The 19,812-nt window shown below is 49.5% G+C and overlaps 1 protein-coding gene across 1 annotated transcript in view; it reads left to right on the top strand.

Moving 5' to 3' along the window:
- The window catches only part of Scn4a (sodium voltage-gated channel alpha subunit 4), a 50,042-nt gene that overhangs the window by 5,952 nt on the left and 24,278 nt on the right, over positions 1–19,812 (top strand). Inside the window, exons 2-10 of the mRNA XM_028780709.1 lie at positions 10,775–11,437; positions 11,563–11,681; positions 11,788–11,877; positions 12,193–12,321; positions 12,647–12,738; positions 14,630–14,944; positions 16,740–16,803; positions 17,016–17,157; positions 18,787–18,996. Of these exons, the coding sequence (XP_028636542.1) occupies positions 11,165–11,437; positions 11,563–11,681; positions 11,788–11,877; positions 12,193–12,321; positions 12,647–12,738; positions 14,630–14,944; positions 16,740–16,803; positions 17,016–17,157; positions 18,787–18,996 (1,434 nt within the window). The 5' untranslated portion in view covers positions 10,775–11,164. The remainder of the gene's footprint in view (positions 1–10,774; positions 11,438–11,562; positions 11,682–11,787; positions 11,878–12,192; positions 12,322–12,646; positions 12,739–14,629; positions 14,945–16,739; positions 16,804–17,015; positions 17,158–18,786; positions 18,997–19,812) is intronic.

Genomic DNA, 19,812 nt, shown 5'->3' with positions numbered 1-19,812 from the left:
AAGGAGGGAGGGGGAAGGAGGGAGGAGGGAAGGAGGGAGAGAAAGGAGGGAAGGGGAAGGAGGGAGAGGAAGGAGGGGGGGGAAGGAGGGAGGGGAAGGAGAGAGGGGAAGGAGGGAGGGAAAGGAGGGAAGAGAAGGAGGGAGGAGGGGAGGAGGGAGAGGAAGGAGGGAGGGGAAGGAGAGAGGGGAAGGAGGGAGGGGAAGGAGGGAGAGGAAGGAGAGAGGGAAGGAGGGAGGGGAAGGAGGGAAGGGGAAGGAGGGAGGGAGAAGGAGGGAAGGGGAAGGAGGGAGGAGGGAAGGAGGGAGGGGGAAGAGGGAAGGGGATATAGCTCAGGGCTGGGAGTGTAGCCTAGCATGCATAAAGTTCAATCCCCAGAGCGTACTGAACTAGGTATGGTAACACAGGCTTGTAACCCCAGCATTGGAAGCCAGAGGCAGGAGGATCAGAAGTTAAAGGCCATCATTCTTGACTAGATAGGGATTTCTAGCCTAGTCTGGGTTGTTGAATTATGTGAGACCTGTTTGGTTTTTTTTTTTTAATTTTGTTTTGTTTGTTTGGACCGTTACTTTGCCCCTCCACACGCTTCATGAGTCAGATGAACAGGTGAATGCCCCAAGATTTAGGGCCAGAAGAATCCATCCTGTTCTGGGGAGCATTTTCCATGTTGGAGGACACCTGGAATTCTGCATCTTGAGATAAATGTTTTGTGTGTTTGTTTTAAGGGTTTAGGCCTGGGAGGGAAAATCTTCTACAGGGCAGTGTTCCTAGGGATACAAGAATTTGGGAAGATGCTATCTGAGGCAAAGGCTGGACTCAGCCTACTCATGGGTTCTCATGTCATTGCTTCGAGCAAACAGGGGGCGCTCGGGGGAGGAACCAAGGCTGTAGCTGAGGAGAGGCTGGGGATGGAGAAGGACTCTTCGTAGTCTCTGAGGGTCTTTAGAGCCAGCAGGCTGCAGGACTAACTGTGGAAGAAGAGACTTTGGATGTGGACAGAGAGCCACCTTGGTATACAGTCAGTGCAAAATAAATGTGTCCATCACTATCACCTGTGGCCCTTGGTTAGATGATGACCAGGCTGGCTGAATTGAGAATCTGAAGAAAGAAGGTTTATTCTAAACCCCTGTACCCCTTCATAAGCCTCCTGTGTAACACTGTTGGTTTCCTGAATTCTGGGGGACACTCACTGCCCGGGGGTTTCCACTCTAGGCTCCCACCTCTAGGTCATCCTCCAAGGCGCCATGGGAGCAGAGTTTTCTCCACACTGTTAGGTCGGGAGGGAAGGGACACCTAGGATGACCTCCTCTGTACTCTGGGATGCTAAGGCCAAGGCCTCTTGTTCTCCCTCCTCCCCAGGCTGATTGTCAGAAAAGTAACACAGCTAACCGACTTCCCATCCCTGCCTCAACAGGAAAAACAGTTGTGACTTGGGACTTCCAGCCAGGGGACATGAGGATCCATTTTTCACTCTTGGAACTGGGCACAGCGGGAACCCACCGTTGGGGAATAGTCCACCTGGGAGCTCGGGGCTCACTTTGGCCAGAGTGGAAGTTTGGTGTGTTCAGAGTCGCCCAGGAAGTTTTGTATTGGAGCTTGCACTGTGGGTGGGCCTTAAAGCAGATCCCCACTGACACATGTGACTCTCAGTAACTTCTGTCTGTCTGTCTGTCTGTCTGTACCATGTTTGTTCTGAGTGATAGGCTACTTCTCCACTTGTCAAATGAGCCAATCAAGCCAGATTAGAATGTATTACAGGCGGGCTTATTAGGAAGCTGCACTCGGGGCAGAAGAGTTCACTGGCCCCAAGGAAGGAGACCAGGGAAGTTGTCACAGGAGAGGTGGGGGAGGAGAGAAAGGGCACATGGGCAGAGAGAAGAGGAGGAGGAAGTAGAGGAGGAGGAAGAGGAGGAGGAGGGAGAGGAGGAAGAGGAGGAGGAGGAAGAAGAGGAGGGGGAGGAAGAAGAGGAGGGGGAGAGAGACAACAAAATGTCTGGATTATATGAAGAAGAGCCTCTGGGGAAGGACAGCCTAGCCCCTGGGCTGGAAAGTTCATAGTTGAGGGTCAGGGTATGTCAGGTAAGGACTGAGGGATACTGGGAAGACTTGAAGACCAGATCCGCTTTGATATGTAAGATATACACCTGAGTCCCCCTACCCTAAAACCAAACACTAAGATGAGATTTACTCTGTAGTGGAATTCACTATGTAGCCCAGGTTGGCCTCAAACTCATGGCAATCCTTTGGCCTCAGACTTCCAATTACTGAGATTAGCAACATGAACTACCATACTCAGGTTGTTTTAGATAATTTTGTTCATTTTATGTTATTTCTTGAGTCCAGGTCTCACTATGTAGTCCCGGCTGATCTGGAGCTCCTTATGTAGACCAGGCTGACTTCGAACTCACAGAGATCCATTTGCCTCTGCTTCCCAAGTGCTGGGATCGAAGGTGTGTGCCACCATGCCTTGCTATTACATGTATTATTATCATGTATGTGTGATGTGTATAGGCAGGGTATCTGTGTAATCATGTCATGCATGTGGATGGAGTCAGTTCTTTCCTTACATCTTTTATGTATGATAGAACTCAGATCATCAGACTTGGATAGCATGTGCTTTTACCCAGCGGACCTCTAATTTCTTTCTTAGACAAAAGAGCTGGACCATGGTGGGTGGTGAGCAGTCTTGTGAGAGATAAAGGCTGGACTAGTTGATAAAACAAGTGGTAGCTGGACCCTGAATAAGGACAGCTAGTGGTTTGTCACCTTTGTACTTGTAGAGGTGTGCTCTGAAGACGATGAGGAAGGGTGTACACGCAGGCCATGCCCTCCCATGGTCAACCTTCCAAGACAGTGTCTCACAGTAGCTTTATATCACAGAGTACCAAAGTAGCTGAGACGGTGTGAGAGGTTACAGGCTGGTGTCAATAAATGAATTTCTGGATATTTGAAGACATCTCTCCCCTTCTCCCCCAAGAAAAATTGGTTTTCCAGGAAGGAAAGTTCTGGAAGTATATGAGAGATTTATTAGGAAACTATTCTGAGTTTTGTTTGGCCAATAGTTTGGGATGTTTAGAATCGCAGATACTCATTCGTGGTAGATGGACTTGATCTCAGAGGAAATCAACATCTAGTAGAAAAACTGGGGGTGTCTTGGGACTTAGGAGTGGGTGACCGAGGTCTTTGTAGCCCAGACATCGACTTGTGTTAAGTTTGTACCCAGCAGCTTTCCATGGTTGTTCCCAGTTCTTAGAGTCTTTTGGTCAGTTCTGACTTTGGACGTAAACAATCATGTCACCTGTCCAAAGGGCAGTTTTATTTCATCCTTCCCGATTATATTTTATTTCTTTTTCTTGTCTTATTGCAAAGGAAAAACGTTCAGTCTGGTGTTGAAAGCACTGAGAAGCTGCCTTTGCTTTGGCCGTGACTTTTGGTAGAGAACCTTCTAGTTTCTCACCGTTAAAGTAAATCCCAACTGGAGTAACTGTAGGGATTTCAAGACAGGGTTTCTCTGTATAGCCCCTGGCTGTCCTGGAACTCACTCTGTAGACCAGGCTGGCCTCAAACTCAGAGATCCGCCTGCCTCTGACTCCTGAGTGCTGGGATTAAAGGTGTGTGCTACCACAGCTACCAGAAGGTTCTTTATAAATTGTCTTCATCAACTTGAGGGAATTCCTCTCCTCTCTAATCTGTCATGGTCTTATTGTGAATAAAGACTATGGGCTTTTTTTTTAAATCTTTGATCTCATCCATTGACATGATCATGTGATTTTTCTTCTTCAATTTATTGATATGAAGTCACATTAATTTTTTGAGCTTGCCTTGCATATTTGAAGTAAATCCCATGAGACCATGGTACATAATAATCCTTTGACATACTGCTGGCTATTAATCAGCTACTATTTTTGTTGAGGTGTATAAAGATTGAAAAGAGAAGAATCGGGGTAATTTACAGGATGGGGAATTAGACCACAGGTCTTAGAGATAGCCAATGTGATGGCAGACTCCATCTGGAATGAATGAACACACAGTATCCAGGCCAGGGAGAAAAAGCCTCTGTGGTCAAACTATATCTGGAATCTGGTGCTCCAATCTGGCTGCTCCACAGGGAGAGACAATGCTGGGCTGGACCTGCTCCAGGAGGAGCTGCCTCACCCTCAGCGTCCTCACCCTCGGCTCCCTGCCTGCGGACAGCTGGCCTCAGCCTGGCTTACCATTCCTGACCTTTCCTTCCCCCACTTCCATCCTGGTCGGCTCACCATCTCCAGGCCCCCAGGAAGGCCTGATTTACCCACCACTTCCGCCCAAACTTCCTTTTTGAAGGCGGTTTGCCTGAGACTTTGCACTTTCTAAATGGGCTCCAGTCTTGGCTCCTGGAAGATGGCTTTAGCCTTGGCTTGGCCTCTCATTCATCACACGCTAAAATTATCTTATTTGCTCCCTATTCACTGCCTGGCTCCTTCCTCTGGAATGCAAGCTCCATGAGGGCAGAGACTTTACCTCCTCTTTGCTCTGCCCTAGGCCAAGACCAGACTGGGCATGTACCACAAACTCAGAAGGTTCGTTGAATGAATGAATGAAGTTGTCTCAGTTCCCTGTTGCGAATGCTGCTCTTTCAGTTCTCTGAAACACCAACATGCTCATGCATGCTGGGAAGAGGTTGCCCTGAGGACCCACACCCTAACCCTCAAATGCCATATCTCAGGACAGAGTTAGGTAGAAGGAGCTGTCAGCTTACCATGCTCACACCTCACTGTATCCCAAGAAGCCTACTTGGTGTCATGAAGTCTTTTTTTTTTTTTTTTTTTTTTTTTTGTTTTTCGAGACAGGGTTTCTCTGTATAGCCCTGGCTGTCCTGGAACTCACTCGGTAGACCAGGCTGGCCTCGAACTCAGAAATCCGCCTGCCTCTGCCTCCCAAGTGCTGAGATTAAAGGTGTGCGCCACCACCGCCCGGCCAGGTGTCATGGAGTCTTGTTGACACTTGGTCCCTACCAGGAACATCCATACACCGCAGCTGTCCTTTTGTCCTGTGCCACCAAAGACAACTTGACTCTCCCCATCTGTTCTGGATGCATGGGAAGGGCAGACAGAAGGCACACTACTGGGCAGTAGTGACTCTATTTGACTTCCCACCACTGGGAGGGATTCTCCAAGGCTCTGAGATGAAGTCTAGGCTCCTCAGGCCTGGCAGCAACCCTAGCCCCCCTTTCCCCACCCCATTCCCTACATAGCTTCTGTCATCCATATGAGTTCCCAGTGTCCTGTCCTAACCCTGGCTGTCCCTTCTCCCTGGGATATTCTTCTCCTCCATCACTTCTCCCTCCCTCCCTCCCTCCCTCCCTCCCTCCCTCCCTCCCTCCCTCCCCCCTTCCCTCCCTCCCTCCTTCCTCCTCCTCCTCCTCCTCCTTCTCCTCTTCCTCTTCCTCCTCCATCATTTGGGACCCAGCTGAAAAAGGCCATCTTTCTTCCTCTTACTTGGAAGTAACCTCTCACACCTCAGCCCCCCAGCACCATCCACGCCCCTCTTGAAGACGGGCTCTGTATCATCTTGTGGAAGCCGTGTGTGCTCAGGTCCACTTTGCCCAGACTGTCATCTCTTGTCAAGCATCTAACTGTGGCTCAATGAACTCTACTCATGGCCATCTCAGCTTTTGAGAGGTGAACAGAATGGATCCAGAGAAATGGATGGACGGATGGATGGATGGATGGATGGATGGACGGATGGATGGATGGATGGATGGATTGGTAGATAAAGCATACAAAAGTCCATGAGGTTCCTAGAAGGTCCGTATCCAAGGCTCACCCTTTAATTAATTAATGAAATTAATTAATTGTTGTTTTTGTTTTAAGACAGGGTCTCACTATGTAGCCCTAGCTGGCATGGAACTTTAGACGAACTTACAGAGATCTGACTGCCTCACTTCCAAAGTGTCAGATTAAAGGCATGTGCCACCATGCCTGGCAACAAACACTCTGTAAATACCTACTACATGCCCAGTGCTAGGACTAGCCACGGTGGTGTAGACTGGCACAGTTCCTGCTTGTGTTGACATTTCCATATCGTGGAGAATACACTCAAAACAAATGAGGCAAGCATTTACAACTTATGAAGAATAATGTCAAGGGGAATGCATGGGTGTGGTAGGAAGAAGAGGAAGAACTCTCTCAAAATAGAAGACAGCGAGGAAACTACAATGAGAAAATAAAGGGGGAGTGGGGTTCCAGAGACAGAAGGGAGCTGGGTAAAATCCCAAAGGCAGGAATAAGGTCGAGGAAGCCAATGGGGCTGGAATCCAGGGTCACGGCGATAGACAAAAGTGGGAGAAGTAGGTGGGCCCAGGATACCAGGACCTGGGCGGTCACCACAGGAGGTTTAGGTTGTGTTCTAAACACATTGAGGCACTCTTGGAGAGTTTTAACAGAAACACAAGCCAACTTTTGTTTTGAAGTATCAGTGGCTGCCTTTGTAGAACTGATTCAGAGGGCAGGCGGCCAAGGTGGTAGCAAGAGACGGGCTAACCCCGGAAATGTCTGCAGTGTGTGCATGAGAGGCTGGCGAAGATGGGTTTCCGTGCATTGTGGGAATATGGATTAATAGGGCTTTGGAGCTAGTGACAGAAAAGGAGAACTCAAGGACACATGTTGGTGATTGATCTGAGACACAGGAAGTGGTGGCATTTCCTGGCACAAGAGTGTGTGAAACCATGAAACCCCACTAAAGCTCTGTTCCAATTCAGGGGGACCTCTTATTATCATGGAGCTGTCCAGAGGCCAGTGTAGAGTTCAAAGGAAATGTTTGTCTTTTTCCTATGGCGCTTTCTACCATCATAGAAATGATATCACTCGGTGAGGGCAGAGCCCTGTGCAACTCGAGAGATCATGTGCAGAAAGGGCCATACCGCAGAAATTGTTAAGGAGAAGCCAGAGAGGAAGACAAACCATAAGTGTGATCCCATGGAGGCTGAGGGAATAGAATTTTTCAGAGAGGGGCTGTGGCCTACTGGGCTGACCTCTCCTGAGAGGTCAAGGGAGGCGAGGGGAGGAACGGGTGCCGTGGATTTGGCAGCAGTGCATTGGTGATTCAATGAAAGCAGTTCCGGTTGGTGGGGGGGGGGGTTGTGATGGCAGCCAGGTTGGAATGGGATGAGAGGGAGCAACAGGTAAGGAAGTGGAGACAGCTGGGGTAGAGACTTTCCAAGAAGCTCTTCTGTGAACGGAGAAAGGAAGACTGGGAACTGGATGATGGGAAGTGTGAGGTGCGGGCTGATGAGTGACAGCTGTCATTAGTGTTAATGCAGAAGGCAGTCATCCATGAGCGGGGAGACAGAAGAGAACTGCAGAGAGAGGTCGTGGGGAAGCACAGGGCCCGGGGGTTGGGTATAAGTGCAAGGACCAGCCTGTGGTGGTGATTGTTATTGTTGTTGTTGTTGTTTTCTGGTTGATTGGTTAGTTTGTTGATTGGTTTGTTGGTTGGTTGGTCTTTTGGTAGTTTTTTTGAGACAGGGTTTCTCTACGTAACCCTGGCTATCCTGGAACTCACTCTGTAGACCAGGCTGGACACAAATTCAGAAATCTACCTGCCTCTGCCTCCTGGGTGCTGGGATTAAAAGCATGAGCCACCATGCCTGGAATGATGAAATAATGTATTATTAATTATTAATATTTATCATTGTTATTCATATATTATTATTATATGCCAGGAGGGGGGAGAAAGAAGAGGCAGGGCAGTGGGGATGACTGTAGACCTGACCCCATGCTGGCTTTCTCTAGGAAGAAGAGGCAGTGCCATCTGAGGGAACGTTAAGGGGAGAATATGAACATTTGAAGAAGTTTTAGATGACATGAAGCATTTGTTTTCAAAAGGCCTTATGGGAAACACTGCGGGAATGGGAAGCGGTTTAGTCTGTAAGGTGCTTGTGGCACAGGCTTGAGAACCAGAGTTCAAGCCTCGGCTCCCACACAGACAAAACAGAGTGTGGTAGAATATATGTATAATCCCAGCCTGGAGGAAGGGGAGATCTCCACAAACAGCTCACAACAGCTAACACAGCTAATGTGATCATGGAGCTGCTGGCCAAGAATAAACTCTGTCTCAAACAAACAAACAAACAAACAAGCTACTATTTAAACAAAGTAGCCAAAGGGGGTGACACATGGCTTTTAAAAATATTTTGTAACTAGTTGAGTGGTGGTGGCCCACACCTTTAGTCTCAGCACTCAGAAACCAAAGTCAGCAGATCTCAGAGTTTGAGGCCAGCCTGGTCTACTGAGCAAGTTCCAGGACAGCCAGGGCTACACAGAGAAACTCTGTTTCCAAAAACAAACAAGCAAACAACGTAACTTTATTTATTTTTATTGTACGAGTGTTTTGCCTGCACATATGTCTGTTTGTCGTGTGTGTGCCTGGTCTCTGTGGGGATCAGAAGAGGGCATCAGATCCCCTGAAACAGACATTACAGACCACTGTGAGCCACTATGTGTGCTGGGAACACAAGTAATTTCCCTTTGCACAGCAGAACAACCAAACATTTCGTGGCTTCAGGATCAGTAAAAGGCTTGGAGGCTGGGAAATGATTTTGAGGGGAAAGTGTTACCATAACAGAGACCAGAAGTGGGCCAGTAGGGTGGGTCACAATCTGGGAGGTGATTTTGAGGGGAAAGTGTTACCATAACAGAGACCAGAAGTGGGCCAGTGGGGTGGGTCACAACATTTTCAAGACTTGGGAGAAGGGCAGGATGCTCAGGGGTGTCAGCTGAGAAGAAGCACTGGGGTTGTCCCTGGGCTCCTGTGAACTCAGGTGAGGCCAGTTTCCTCGAGGGCTGGACTAAACCCAGACTGTGATGTTGGGCTATTGTGGTCCCTCTGGGCTCCAGTGTAGGACAGAGGGCAGCACCAGAATCAGGGTATTGTTGCCAAGATGGCTTCAGGCTGGGTGGGTCCCTCCAAGGTCAGCTAGCAGGCCAGCATTGTCTATATGACTAGATGTGAGCTCATGTGTAGGGTCAGCTCATGACGGGGTTAGTGTCTCTGTGAGGGGCTGCAGTTCAGACCTGCGCGTGTGTATGTGCGCTTGCACACAACAGGGTCACTGACCAGCTGGAAACCAGCAGAGTCATCCCCCAGAAACATGACTCCCTGGAGCTTGGCAAGAAACAGCTGGGTAGTGGACAAGGGGTGTGGCCAGCTCTGCCCAATGGCTCTGGCCCTTCCGTGTCATCTGCTGTATCTGTTGACCAAGCCTGAGAAGTATGTCCAATAACCAGAGCCTCTGTGTCTGGGTCTCCTGTGAGAGGGCTGTACTTGATGTCCATCTGGGGATCTGCCAGATTCCCTGTGTTAGGGTGGAGGTTCTAGGATCCAGCCACATGTGTTCATGCTCCCCTGTCTCTCTGTCTCTCAGTCTGTCTCTGTCTCTGTCGCTCTCTCACGCTCTCTCTCTCGTGCGCGCGCGTGTGCTCTTTCAAACACACACACACACATGCTTGTAGAGGTCAGAGGAGGACATTGGTCTTTTGTTTTCTCCCCACTCACCTTATTTCTTTTTTTCTTTTTCTTTTCTTTTCTTTTCTTTTTTTTTTCAGACAGGGTTTCTCTGTGTAGCCCTGGCTGTCCTGGAACTCACTCTGTAGACCAGGCTGGCCTCGAACTCAGAAATCCACCTGCCTCTGCCTCCCAAGTGTTGGGATTAAAGGCGTGCGCCACCACCGCCCGGCAACTCACCTTATTTCTTTGAGATAGCTCTTTCTTGGAATCTGGAGATAAATGGCCAAGGATACCCTGAAATCCTCTGCTCTTGCCCTAGCACTGGGGTTACAAGTGGGCATGAGGCCTACTTCCTCCCTCCTTTATTTTTAAATTCCTACTCAGGTCCTTATGTATTCATCCACTGAGCCATCTCTCGGTCCCATATTGGCCTTTCAGCGGCCATGAGTAATTGGGCCAGTGTTCTGTTTGCTGAAGGGATCGTTCCTCAAAGTCTGTTTTCAATGACTAACCCAGCTCAGCCCTTCTGTGGGGAACAGGAGCCAGAAAAGGTGGAGAAGCTAGCTTAAGGATGGTCCACATGCTGCTTAGAAAATCCAAGGCCTCTGGTGAGCCTTCTTTCCTGTAACCAGTTCATAAGAGACCAGCAACCAAAAACTGTCCCAGGGGAGGGGGGGTGTCTAACCCTTCCCTACTGGAACTGTCCATCTCCTTACCCCCATTGCCGTTCCTGGTCATCTAAGTTAGCAGTCCCAGGTCTCCTGACCCCCCCTGCCTGTGCCTTACATCGTCTTCCAGCAACATCTGTCCAGATGTTTTAATTGCATAGAGCCATGGGAGGAAGCTGCTGAGGCGCCGTGCAGGCCCGGGCTCTTCCTGTGTTCCTTCTCTCAGCCTATTGCCAAGTACCCTAAAGATCAGAAAAGATTCTGTGTCCACACACCCTTCTTTTCCCTTCTCTCCAGGCAGATGACAAACACAGACAGGGCCCACATTCTTCTGAGCTTCTTCCTGGTAGACATCATCCTTTTACACTGAGTCTTGCTGAACCCTCGATGGTCTCCACTCATCTCTTCCACTAGCCAGTATCAGCCAGTCCACATAACCTCCAAGCTGAAATTCATTTCCTGGTTGTGTTTTAGGGTAATCCTACTAAACCCTCACCCTCGTTCATCTGGAGGTCATGTGGACAGCCAGTACAGATTTCTTTCTCTCTCTCTCTCTCTCTCTCTCTCTCTTCCTCCCTCCCTCCCTCCCTCCCTCCCTCCCTCCCTCTCTCTGTCCCTATAGGTTGAAGTCACACAGTTCCTGGAGTCTGAACCCCAGGAAACAGTTCAGGAAATTGGGGCATTGGCCCCAAGTTCCTAAGGCTGGAGAAGATCTGGTTCACTTTCTGTTGATCCTGGAGGTGGCACAACCTATTGCTGACAAGAGAACACCGTGGGGTCTGGGGTGGGGGATGCTCCGTGCCCAGTGTTCTGTGCATAAGCACACCCAGGTCTTGCAGGCACATCTCCCAGCCCCAACAAGACCAGGACACCCACCTCCCTGGGCAGGCAGAGAGTGAGGAGTACACAGTAGACTCAGGGCATTGGTGACCACCCCAAACCCAAGGACTGCGGACTGTAGCTGCTCTGTCTTTGCCTACCACCCTCTGGCCCCTGAGCCCAGAATGCAAGGATGGCCAGCTCATCTCTGCCCTCCCTGGTCCCCCCGGGTCCCCACTGCCTGCGCCCCTTCACCCCAGAGTCCCTGGCAGCCATAGAGAAGCGGGCAGTGGAGGAGGAGGCCCGGCTGCAGCGGAACAAACAGATGGAGATTGAGGAGCCTGAGCGGAAGCCGCGCAGTGACCTGGAAGCCGGCAAGAACCTCCCACTCATCTATGGGGACCCCCCACCTGAAGTCATTGGCATCCCCCTGGAGGATCTGGACCCTTACTACAGTGACAAGAAGGTCCGGATGTGGGAGGGCTCCCTCTATCTGTGCCTTCTGTCTGTCCGTCCGTCCTTCCGTCTGTCCGTCCGTCCGTCCGTCCGTCCGCCTGTCTGCCGAGCTCACAGTTTCTCTCCCTGCCTCAGACCTTCATCGTGCTCAACAAAGGAAAGGCCATCTTCCGATTCTCTGCCACCCCCGCCCTCTACATGCTGAGTCCCTTCAGCCTTGTCCGGAGGGTAGCCATCAAGGTGCTCATCCACGCATATCCTGCCGATGTGGGGGAGGTGGGGAGGTTAGGGGTGGGCCGGAGACCCTCCTATGCCCTCCTCTTCCCAGCCGCTCCCTCTCTTTCCTTGACCTGCCCCCACGCTGTTCAGCATGTTCATCATGATCACCATCTTGACCAACTGTGTGTTCATGACCATGAGCAACCCACCTTCTTGGTCCAAGGATGTGGAGTAAGTGTGTCTCCCTCTCCCCCCCCCCCCCCCCCCCCCCCACCCCCCCCCCCCAAACTCCCTCTCCCAGGTCTGCACTCTTGAGTTTTCAGAGTGAGACTGCTCCTATCTGCTTCACAGGGAAGACACGCTGTCCCTGTGACACAACACCTTAAGCCAAGGTGGAGTGGGCATGCTCTCACCTTCACAGATGTCCCCAGCCCTGGGTAGCCTTCTGCTATCTTGGTACCTTCCCTCCTCTGATGCCCACAGTCGCCAGGTGCACACACATACCCAGGTGCCATCCTCTGCTCTGACCGGCCCTCTTCTCACCAGGTACACCTTCACAGGAATCTACACCTTTGAGTCCCTCATTAAGATGCTGGCCCGAGGCTTCTGCATTGATGACTTTACATTCCTTCGAGACCCCTGGAACTGGCTGGACTTCAGTGTCATCACAATGGCGTGAGCAGGGCCTGAGGCTGGGATGGGAGCTGCAAGAGGGTCAAGAACCAAAGCAGGCATGGGGGGCCAGTGTCTCCTCCCCATGCTACATACACCTTAGGAGGCAGCCTGACTCAGAGCTCCACAGCCAGTGGGTGATCAGGGATGTCCTTGTCCTTCCATTCTTTAGCAGTAAAACCCAGCACTGTCCTTCCCAACTCTTGGACTAAAACAGGACCTTGGGGGTTATGAGACCCCACCCTCTTCTTGTGATAATCATTCTGGACCCAGAGACACTTGATCTCTGTCCCAACTCTGACACGTTCCACCTCAATTTCCCACTCAGGTATGTGACAGAGTTTGTGGACTTGGGCAACATCTCAGCCCTGAGGACCTTCCGTGTGCTGCGGGCCCTGAAAACCATCACGGTTATCCCAGGTATTGGGAGGTGTGGGGACCCTCTGCCTGAGACCACAGGAAGACACAAATATTTGCATTACTATTGATAACAGTTATGAAATAGCAACAAAAACAATTTTATGGTTGGGGGTCATCACCCACGAGGAACTGTATTAAAGGATCACAGTGTTAGGAGGGTTGAGAACCACTGATCTGTAAGATGCTTAAAACAGCATCTTTTAGAGCCCATGCATTTGCACTGAGGAGAATTCTGCCCAAGATACAAGAACAGATGAGCCCAGAGCTCTGTCTGAAAGTGATTCCAAAGAGGACAAGCCCCAGCCCTCAGTGTTCTCAGAGGAAAACATCACCCCTATCCCAGCAGTGATTGAAATTCCAAAGTAATTTATCAAGAAGGACCAGGGCCTAGAGGGATGGCTAAGTGTTCAGCGTGACCCAAGTTCCAACACACATTTCAGGCTCACGACTGCCTCTCACTCCAGCACCATAGGATCCAACATCGTCTTCTGACCTCCTTGGGTATCTGCACACACATGTGCATATGAACATGCATATGTGCCACATACACAGAAGTAAACAAAGCAAAAACAAAATGAATCTCTTTTTTTTTTCAATAAAAAGAGGAATGAGGCCCACAGCTACTCAGAAAACCCCAGAATGGTGGGTGGGCCCACACCTGCATTCCTAGCACCAGAGAGGCCAAATGATTACAAGTTTGAGACAGTCCTGTGCTCCATATAGAGACTCAGCCTCAAACAATATATACATGCATTTATAGGTATATATGCATACTTATATTCATATATGCATACACCACCTACAGAGAGCAGGAGGTATAACTCAATGGTTGATTTTGTCTTGCTTTGCATTGTGAGATCCTGGGTTTATCCCCAGCACCAAAAAGCATAGATAGAACCCATAAACTGTTTACTCAGGGAGGAGATACCATCACAAAGGGATGGCAAGCAGGCTGTGGAGGAGAGAAACAGCTCAGTCCTTATCTAGGAAGTATGGCGGTCCTGGATTGTCCTGAGCCCTTTCATGTACTGGAGGCCCGTGAGACACGCAGCACTGATGGAGTTCACTAAATGCCTCCCTCCTCAGCATCTTCAGTACTCAGCTCTCGGAGGGGGCGCTGAGCATCTGGTCTCCATGTCAGGAAAAGAAGAAAGGAATGAGTGGTCAAGTCCAAGGAGGAAGCTATGACTTCCATCATTGACAGAACTCTGTCCCATGGAATTCCATCAGAATTGGTTTTTACCTTTGCATCCAGTGAGACAAATATCTATCCAAAGAGACACTGGTTTTTTGTTTGTTTGTTTTGTTTTTGAGACAGGGTTTCTCTGTGTAGCACTGGCTATCCTAGACCTTGCTCTGTAAACCAGGCTAGCCTCCAGTTGAGAGATGTACCAGCCTCTGCCTCCCAAGTGCTGGGATTAAAGGCTGTGCCACCATTGTTTTGCATGAAGACACTGATTTTCAAAATCAATCTAGAGATTCTGAGTGAACCCTTCTGGTCTTTGGGTATTAGTCAGTAATGGACTCTGGGGTACTGCCTCTCCTAAACATGGTGACATCTCCTTTTCTTTAAGGGCACAGTGAGATGAAGGCTGGTCTGGAGAACACACATTGAAAGCACTAACCTAGTGACCTTTAATAAATTCCTCTGTATGTGTAGTTCTAAGGTTCAGGCAGCAGGCCATTGAATCTTAGAGGTCATTCTTCTTCAGGCAATCTGAGCTCCACACAGGGGAAGTGCTTAGGAAAGGGACACTATAGGGGGGCTTCAGGGAAGAAGCTGTAAGGAGTGAAATCAGCCTCAGAGATGTAGCTGGTTGAGGCTCAGGGAGGGAGTCCTCTGCCATCCCATCCTTACCCCTGCTGATGCTTTTGCCCTCCCTGTGACCAGGGCTGAAGACAATCGTGGGAGCCCTGATCCAGTCTGTGAAAAAGCTGTCAGATGTGATGATCCTCACTGTCTTCTGCCTGAGTGTCTTTGCCCTGGTGGGGCTGCAGCTTTTCATGGGAAACCTACGTCAGAAGTGCGTGCGTTGGCCCCCGCCCATGAATGATACCAACACCACGTGGTACGGCAATGATACGTGGTACGGCAATGATACGTGGTATGACAATGATACGTGGTACAGCAATGACACTTGGAATAGCCCAGAGAGCTGGACCAGCAACTCTACCTTTGACTGGGAGGCCTACATCAATGACGAAGGTGAGAAGGGAGGTAAAAGGGCCAGAGGAGACTATTTGGCTCCTCAAGTACCCATTGTCTCAGCTGCATCTTCATAGAAGACACAGCTCAAACCCATCCCTAACCAGCTTGGGTAGTAGCCTCCAACAAGTCTCTCAGTCATGACCCTTAAAACTGTTTCGTATTAAATGGAGCATGACAAAACCTCCCTCAAAGGGTTAATGTTATGATGACACACTGTTTTAAAATCCTGTGTCTGTTGAGGCTGAGAGAGCTCAATCCCCAGAGCCCGTGTAAACAACCAGGCTCAGTGGCACGTGTCTGTAGTTCCAGTTCAAGCCAACCCTGCCTCACAGGCAAGCCCCAGATCCTTTTTTTTTTTCCTCACTAGCTATTTTATTTGTCTCTTAATGTTATTTAATTTAATTTTATTGGATATTTTATTTATTTACATTTCAAATGTTATCCCCTTTCCCAGTTTCCCCTCCGGAAACCTCCTATCCCATCTCCACTCCCCCTGCTTCTATGAGGGTGCTCCCCCATCCACCCACTCCCTCCTCCCCACCCTGGCATTCCCCTACACTGAGGCATCTGGCCTTCCCAGGATCAAGGACCTCTCCTCCCACTGATGTCCGACAAGGCCATCCTCTGCTGCATTATATGGCTGGAGCCATGGGTCCCTCCATGTGTACTCTTTGGTTGGTGGATTAGTCCCTGGGAGATCGGGGGTGGGAGGGAAGGGTTCTGGTTGGTTGATAGTGTTGTTCTTCCTATGGGGTTGCAAACCCCTTCAGTTCCTTCAGTCCTTTCTCTAACTCCTCCATTGGGGTCCCTGTGCTCAGTCTAATGGTTGTCTGTGAGCATCCGCTTCTGTATTTGCCAGGCTCTGGCAGAGCCTCTCGGGAGACAGCTATATCAGGCTCCTGTCAGCAAGCACTTCTTGGCATCCACAATAGTCTCTGGGTTTGGTGTCTGTACATGGGATGGATCCCCAGGTGGGGCAGTCTCTGGATGGCCTTTCCTTCAGTCTCTGCTCCACACTTTGTCTCCATATTTGTTCCCATGAGTATTTTGTTCCCCCATCTAAGAAGGACTGAAGCATCCATACTTTGGTCTTCCTTCTTCTTTGAGCTTCATGTGATCTATGAATTGTATCTTGGGTATTCCAAGCTTTTAGACTCCTGAAAAAAAAAGTGTACCATTGGTCCTAAGAAACAACACCAAGGTTGCCCTGGGAGACATGTGCATACACACACACACACACACATACACACGCGCGCGCACGTGTGTGTGTGCTAAGGCTCTCACTATATAGACAGTCCATCATCCTTCTGTAGCCTGAGTGTCCTATTCTCCTTCCCCACATTCTGTGTGCCCTCCTGCCACCAGCCACATCCTGTTCACATGGCTGTCCTGTACAGGCACACACAACATACATACACAGTCTCTGCAGTCACTATTACACAGAGTGTCTGTTCATTGGAACAGTCTCCTTCCTCTGCTGTGGTCCCTAGATTCCAACCCCAACCCTACTCCAATTCACACACAGAAACATGTCTTTTGACCCTTATTGGGCCCCTAGTGAATCCTAACTTCATAACCACAGCAGGTACCAAGCTTAGTGCTAAGCCCATGCAGTGTATCCACAGGAGACTCTGGATTTTGGAACTGGTCATAAAAGATAGGAGGGATCCCAAGGAGTATCTGTGTGACCTCTTTGGGCACACAGATCTGTCGGCAGGTGTGTGATGTGTGCATGTGTTTACTGAGCGACTGTGTGGTAACACGTCTTCTCTGTGGCTTCTGATTCTCAAAGGGAACTTCTACTTCTTGGAGGGTTCCAATGATGCCCTGCTCTGTGGGAATAGCAGTGATGCCGGGTGAGTTGTGGGGCAACAGTGTACCCCAGTATCCTGTAGGGTGGGGTTCATTAGGGATAGGGATCTTGGGTAGAGAGGAGGTGAGGGAACCAGTGGTCAAGAATAGAAAGCTTTCATGCTTGGAGGGCATATGGAGACCTGGGGAATCCCCCATCCTCCACCTGTCCTCAGTTCTCTTCTCTCCCTAAGACAGCCCCCCCTTTTACTACCAGGCACTGCCCCGAGGGCTACGAATGCATCAAGGCTGGGCGGAACCCCAACTATGGCTACACCAGCTATGACACCTTCAGCTGGGCCTTCCTGGCTCTCTTCCGTCTCATGACGCAGGATTACTGGGAGAACCTTTTCCAGCTGGTACAGATGCCCCCACTCTGCCATTTGGCCCCACAGACTCCATGCCACTCTCCTCAGAGCTCCACAGAGCTCACCCACGATGGCCAGCCCCCCACCTCACTGTCTCCTCTAGGAGACTCCTTCAGTTCCACTGTGGGCTCTTAGGAATTCCTGGCTGTAGCCAAACCAGTCCTTTTCCTGTTCCATTTTTGCTTTATGAGCTGAGGGTCTGGGCCTGCCATAGACTCAGGCTGAGGAATCTCCAAGCCTCAGAGAAACCAGTAAGACAGCTAATTAGAAAACTGAACCCTGGGCTGGGCGGTGGTGGCGCATGCTTTAATCCCAGCACTTGGGAGGCAGAGGCAGGCGGATTTCTGAGTTCGAGAGTTTGAGGCCAGCCTGGTCTACAGAGTGAGTTCCAGGACAGCCAGAGCTACACAGAGACACCCTGTCTCGAAAAACCAAAAAAAAAGAAAGAAAGAAAGAAAGAAAGAAAGAAAGAAAGAAAGAAAGAAAAAGAAAAAAAGAAAACCGAATCCTGCCCCCACACAATGATAGTTGACCCTCCCATCCCTGTAGGCTCTGCCTCTGGATCCAACCAACTATAGATTGAAAATACTTAAAAAAACAAAAACAAAAACAGAGCAGGTAGTGGTGGCATGTGCCCTTAATTCAGCACTGGAGAGGCAGAGGCAGGCAGATCTCTGAGTTTGAGGCCAGCCTGGTCTATAGAGTAAATTTCAGGACAGCCAGGGCTACACAGAGAAACCCTATCTTGAAAAAAAAAACACAACAAAACAAAAAAATGACAAAACAACACAAGCAAACAAAACAGGCTAGGCGTGTAGCTCAGTGGCAGAGTACTTACCTAGAGCATGCAAGATCCTGTGTTCAAGCTCCAGTAATGTGCAAGTGAGAGATAAAGTATTTCAGAAAGAAAACCTGTGCCTATACTGTTCCTTTTCAGAGAACACACACACACACATGTTCTATGGGGAAAGACATTTATTCCATAACTTAGAAAGCCCAGCAACTGTATGCATAGCACTTACATTGCATTCGATACCGTGGGTCATCTAGAAAGGATTAGAAGAGGAGGGCTGGGCCTAGGTTGGATAGAAACACCACATCCTTTCCTAGAGGAGCCGTGAGCATCTGCAGGTCTTGGTATACACAATTCCCAGGATACCAAGGGACGCCTGCACTTGGTCTTTCCTGTTTGTGTGGCAGGTGGGTTGAGAACGAATGATTTTTGTCTTCTGATCTTTGGCAGTGTTTCTAACAAGATTAATAATAATAATAGTCATAGGTCTACTGTTTATTGAACATTTACTAGGCACCAGGCTCTGAGGTGAAGCAAGGTTTCAGGCCCTGTTTGCTCTTTGTCCATCCTAGTTTTCTGACCGCAGGGCGCCTCTGTGGACTCCCCACAGCTCTGGAGACTGGAATGCCTGGGTTACTCACCTGTATTTTGAAGTTCCTCCAGAATATGGTTGAGTTGCTGAGGATAGCCACACCTTGCCTCAGAGGCCCCCAAATCCCAGGGCTCTTTGAAAGACCCTCCTCTGCTTCCCTACCTAAGCAACAGCCATGCAGAAGGACCCCATGGAGGCCCATGATACCCCTTTCTCCTTCTCTCTGCATCTCCAGACCCTTCGAGCAGCTGGCAAGACCTACATGATCTTCTTTGTGGTCATCATCTTCCTGGGTTCCTTCTACCTCATCAACCTGATCCTGGCGGTGGTGGCCATGGCGTACGCTGAGCAGAATGAAGCTACCCTGGCCGAAGACCAGGAGAAAGAGGAGGAGTTCCAACAGATGCTTGAAAAATTCAAAAAACATCAGGAGGAACTGGAAAAGGTGTGGACCCAGGCAGGGAGCTTGGGGTGAGGACCCAAGGGTTTCCCCAACACTGGCCTGGACCCAATGACTGGTTCCTTCCAGGCAGGTTGGGAGGAGGAGGGGCAAGAGGGAAGGACTGTGGGGGAAAAGGAGCAGAAAGCCCCAGGTTGGGAGCTTTGGTGGAAGGGATGCCTCAGGAAAACCATCACACAGCAAAGAGTTTGAAACAGTGAAATGTGAACTTTCCTCCAGATTAAAGGTCTACAGCTTCACGCTTTCTGGTCCTTGTTGAAGAAGAGGTGGGGCTCCCGGTTATACACAGAGCAGTTTCTCTCTTAGGGCTGAAGGTATTCAGGGTCAAGGGTCCTCAGTTACCTTGTCTTTACCCTGTCACTCAATTGTCACTAAGGACTGTCCCTTTCCTACATGCGCTAGATTTGACATTAGCTAAGAAAAGGGCCTGTGATCCAAAAAACTCAGTAAGAGTTTCTGAGGGTCAGTGTGTTCATATTCCTGGCTCAGAGCAAAATCTCTTTCTTTAATTTTTCTTTTAAGATTTATTTATTTATTTATATGAGTACACTGTCACAGTCCTCAGACACACCAGAAGAGGGCATTAGATCCCATTACAGATAGTTGTGAGCCACCATGTGGTTGCTGGGAATTGAACTCAGGACCTCTGGAAGTGCTCCTAACCACTGAGCAATCTCTCCATCCCCAGAGTGAAATTTCTTTCTTTCTTTCTTTCTTTCTTTCTTTCTTTCTTTCTTTCTTTCTTTCTTTCTTTCTTCCTTCCTTCCTTCCTTCCTTCCTTCCTTCCTTCCTTCCTTCCTT

Source organism: Grammomys surdaster, unplaced genomic scaffold (genome assembly GCF_004785775.1).
Source record: "Grammomys surdaster isolate TR1022 unplaced genomic scaffold, NIH_TR_1.0 371, whole genome shotgun sequence".
Lineage (NCBI taxonomy): Eukaryota > Metazoa > Chordata > Mammalia > Rodentia > Muridae > Grammomys > Grammomys surdaster.
This window is presented reverse-complemented; position numbering and strand designations above follow the sequence as displayed.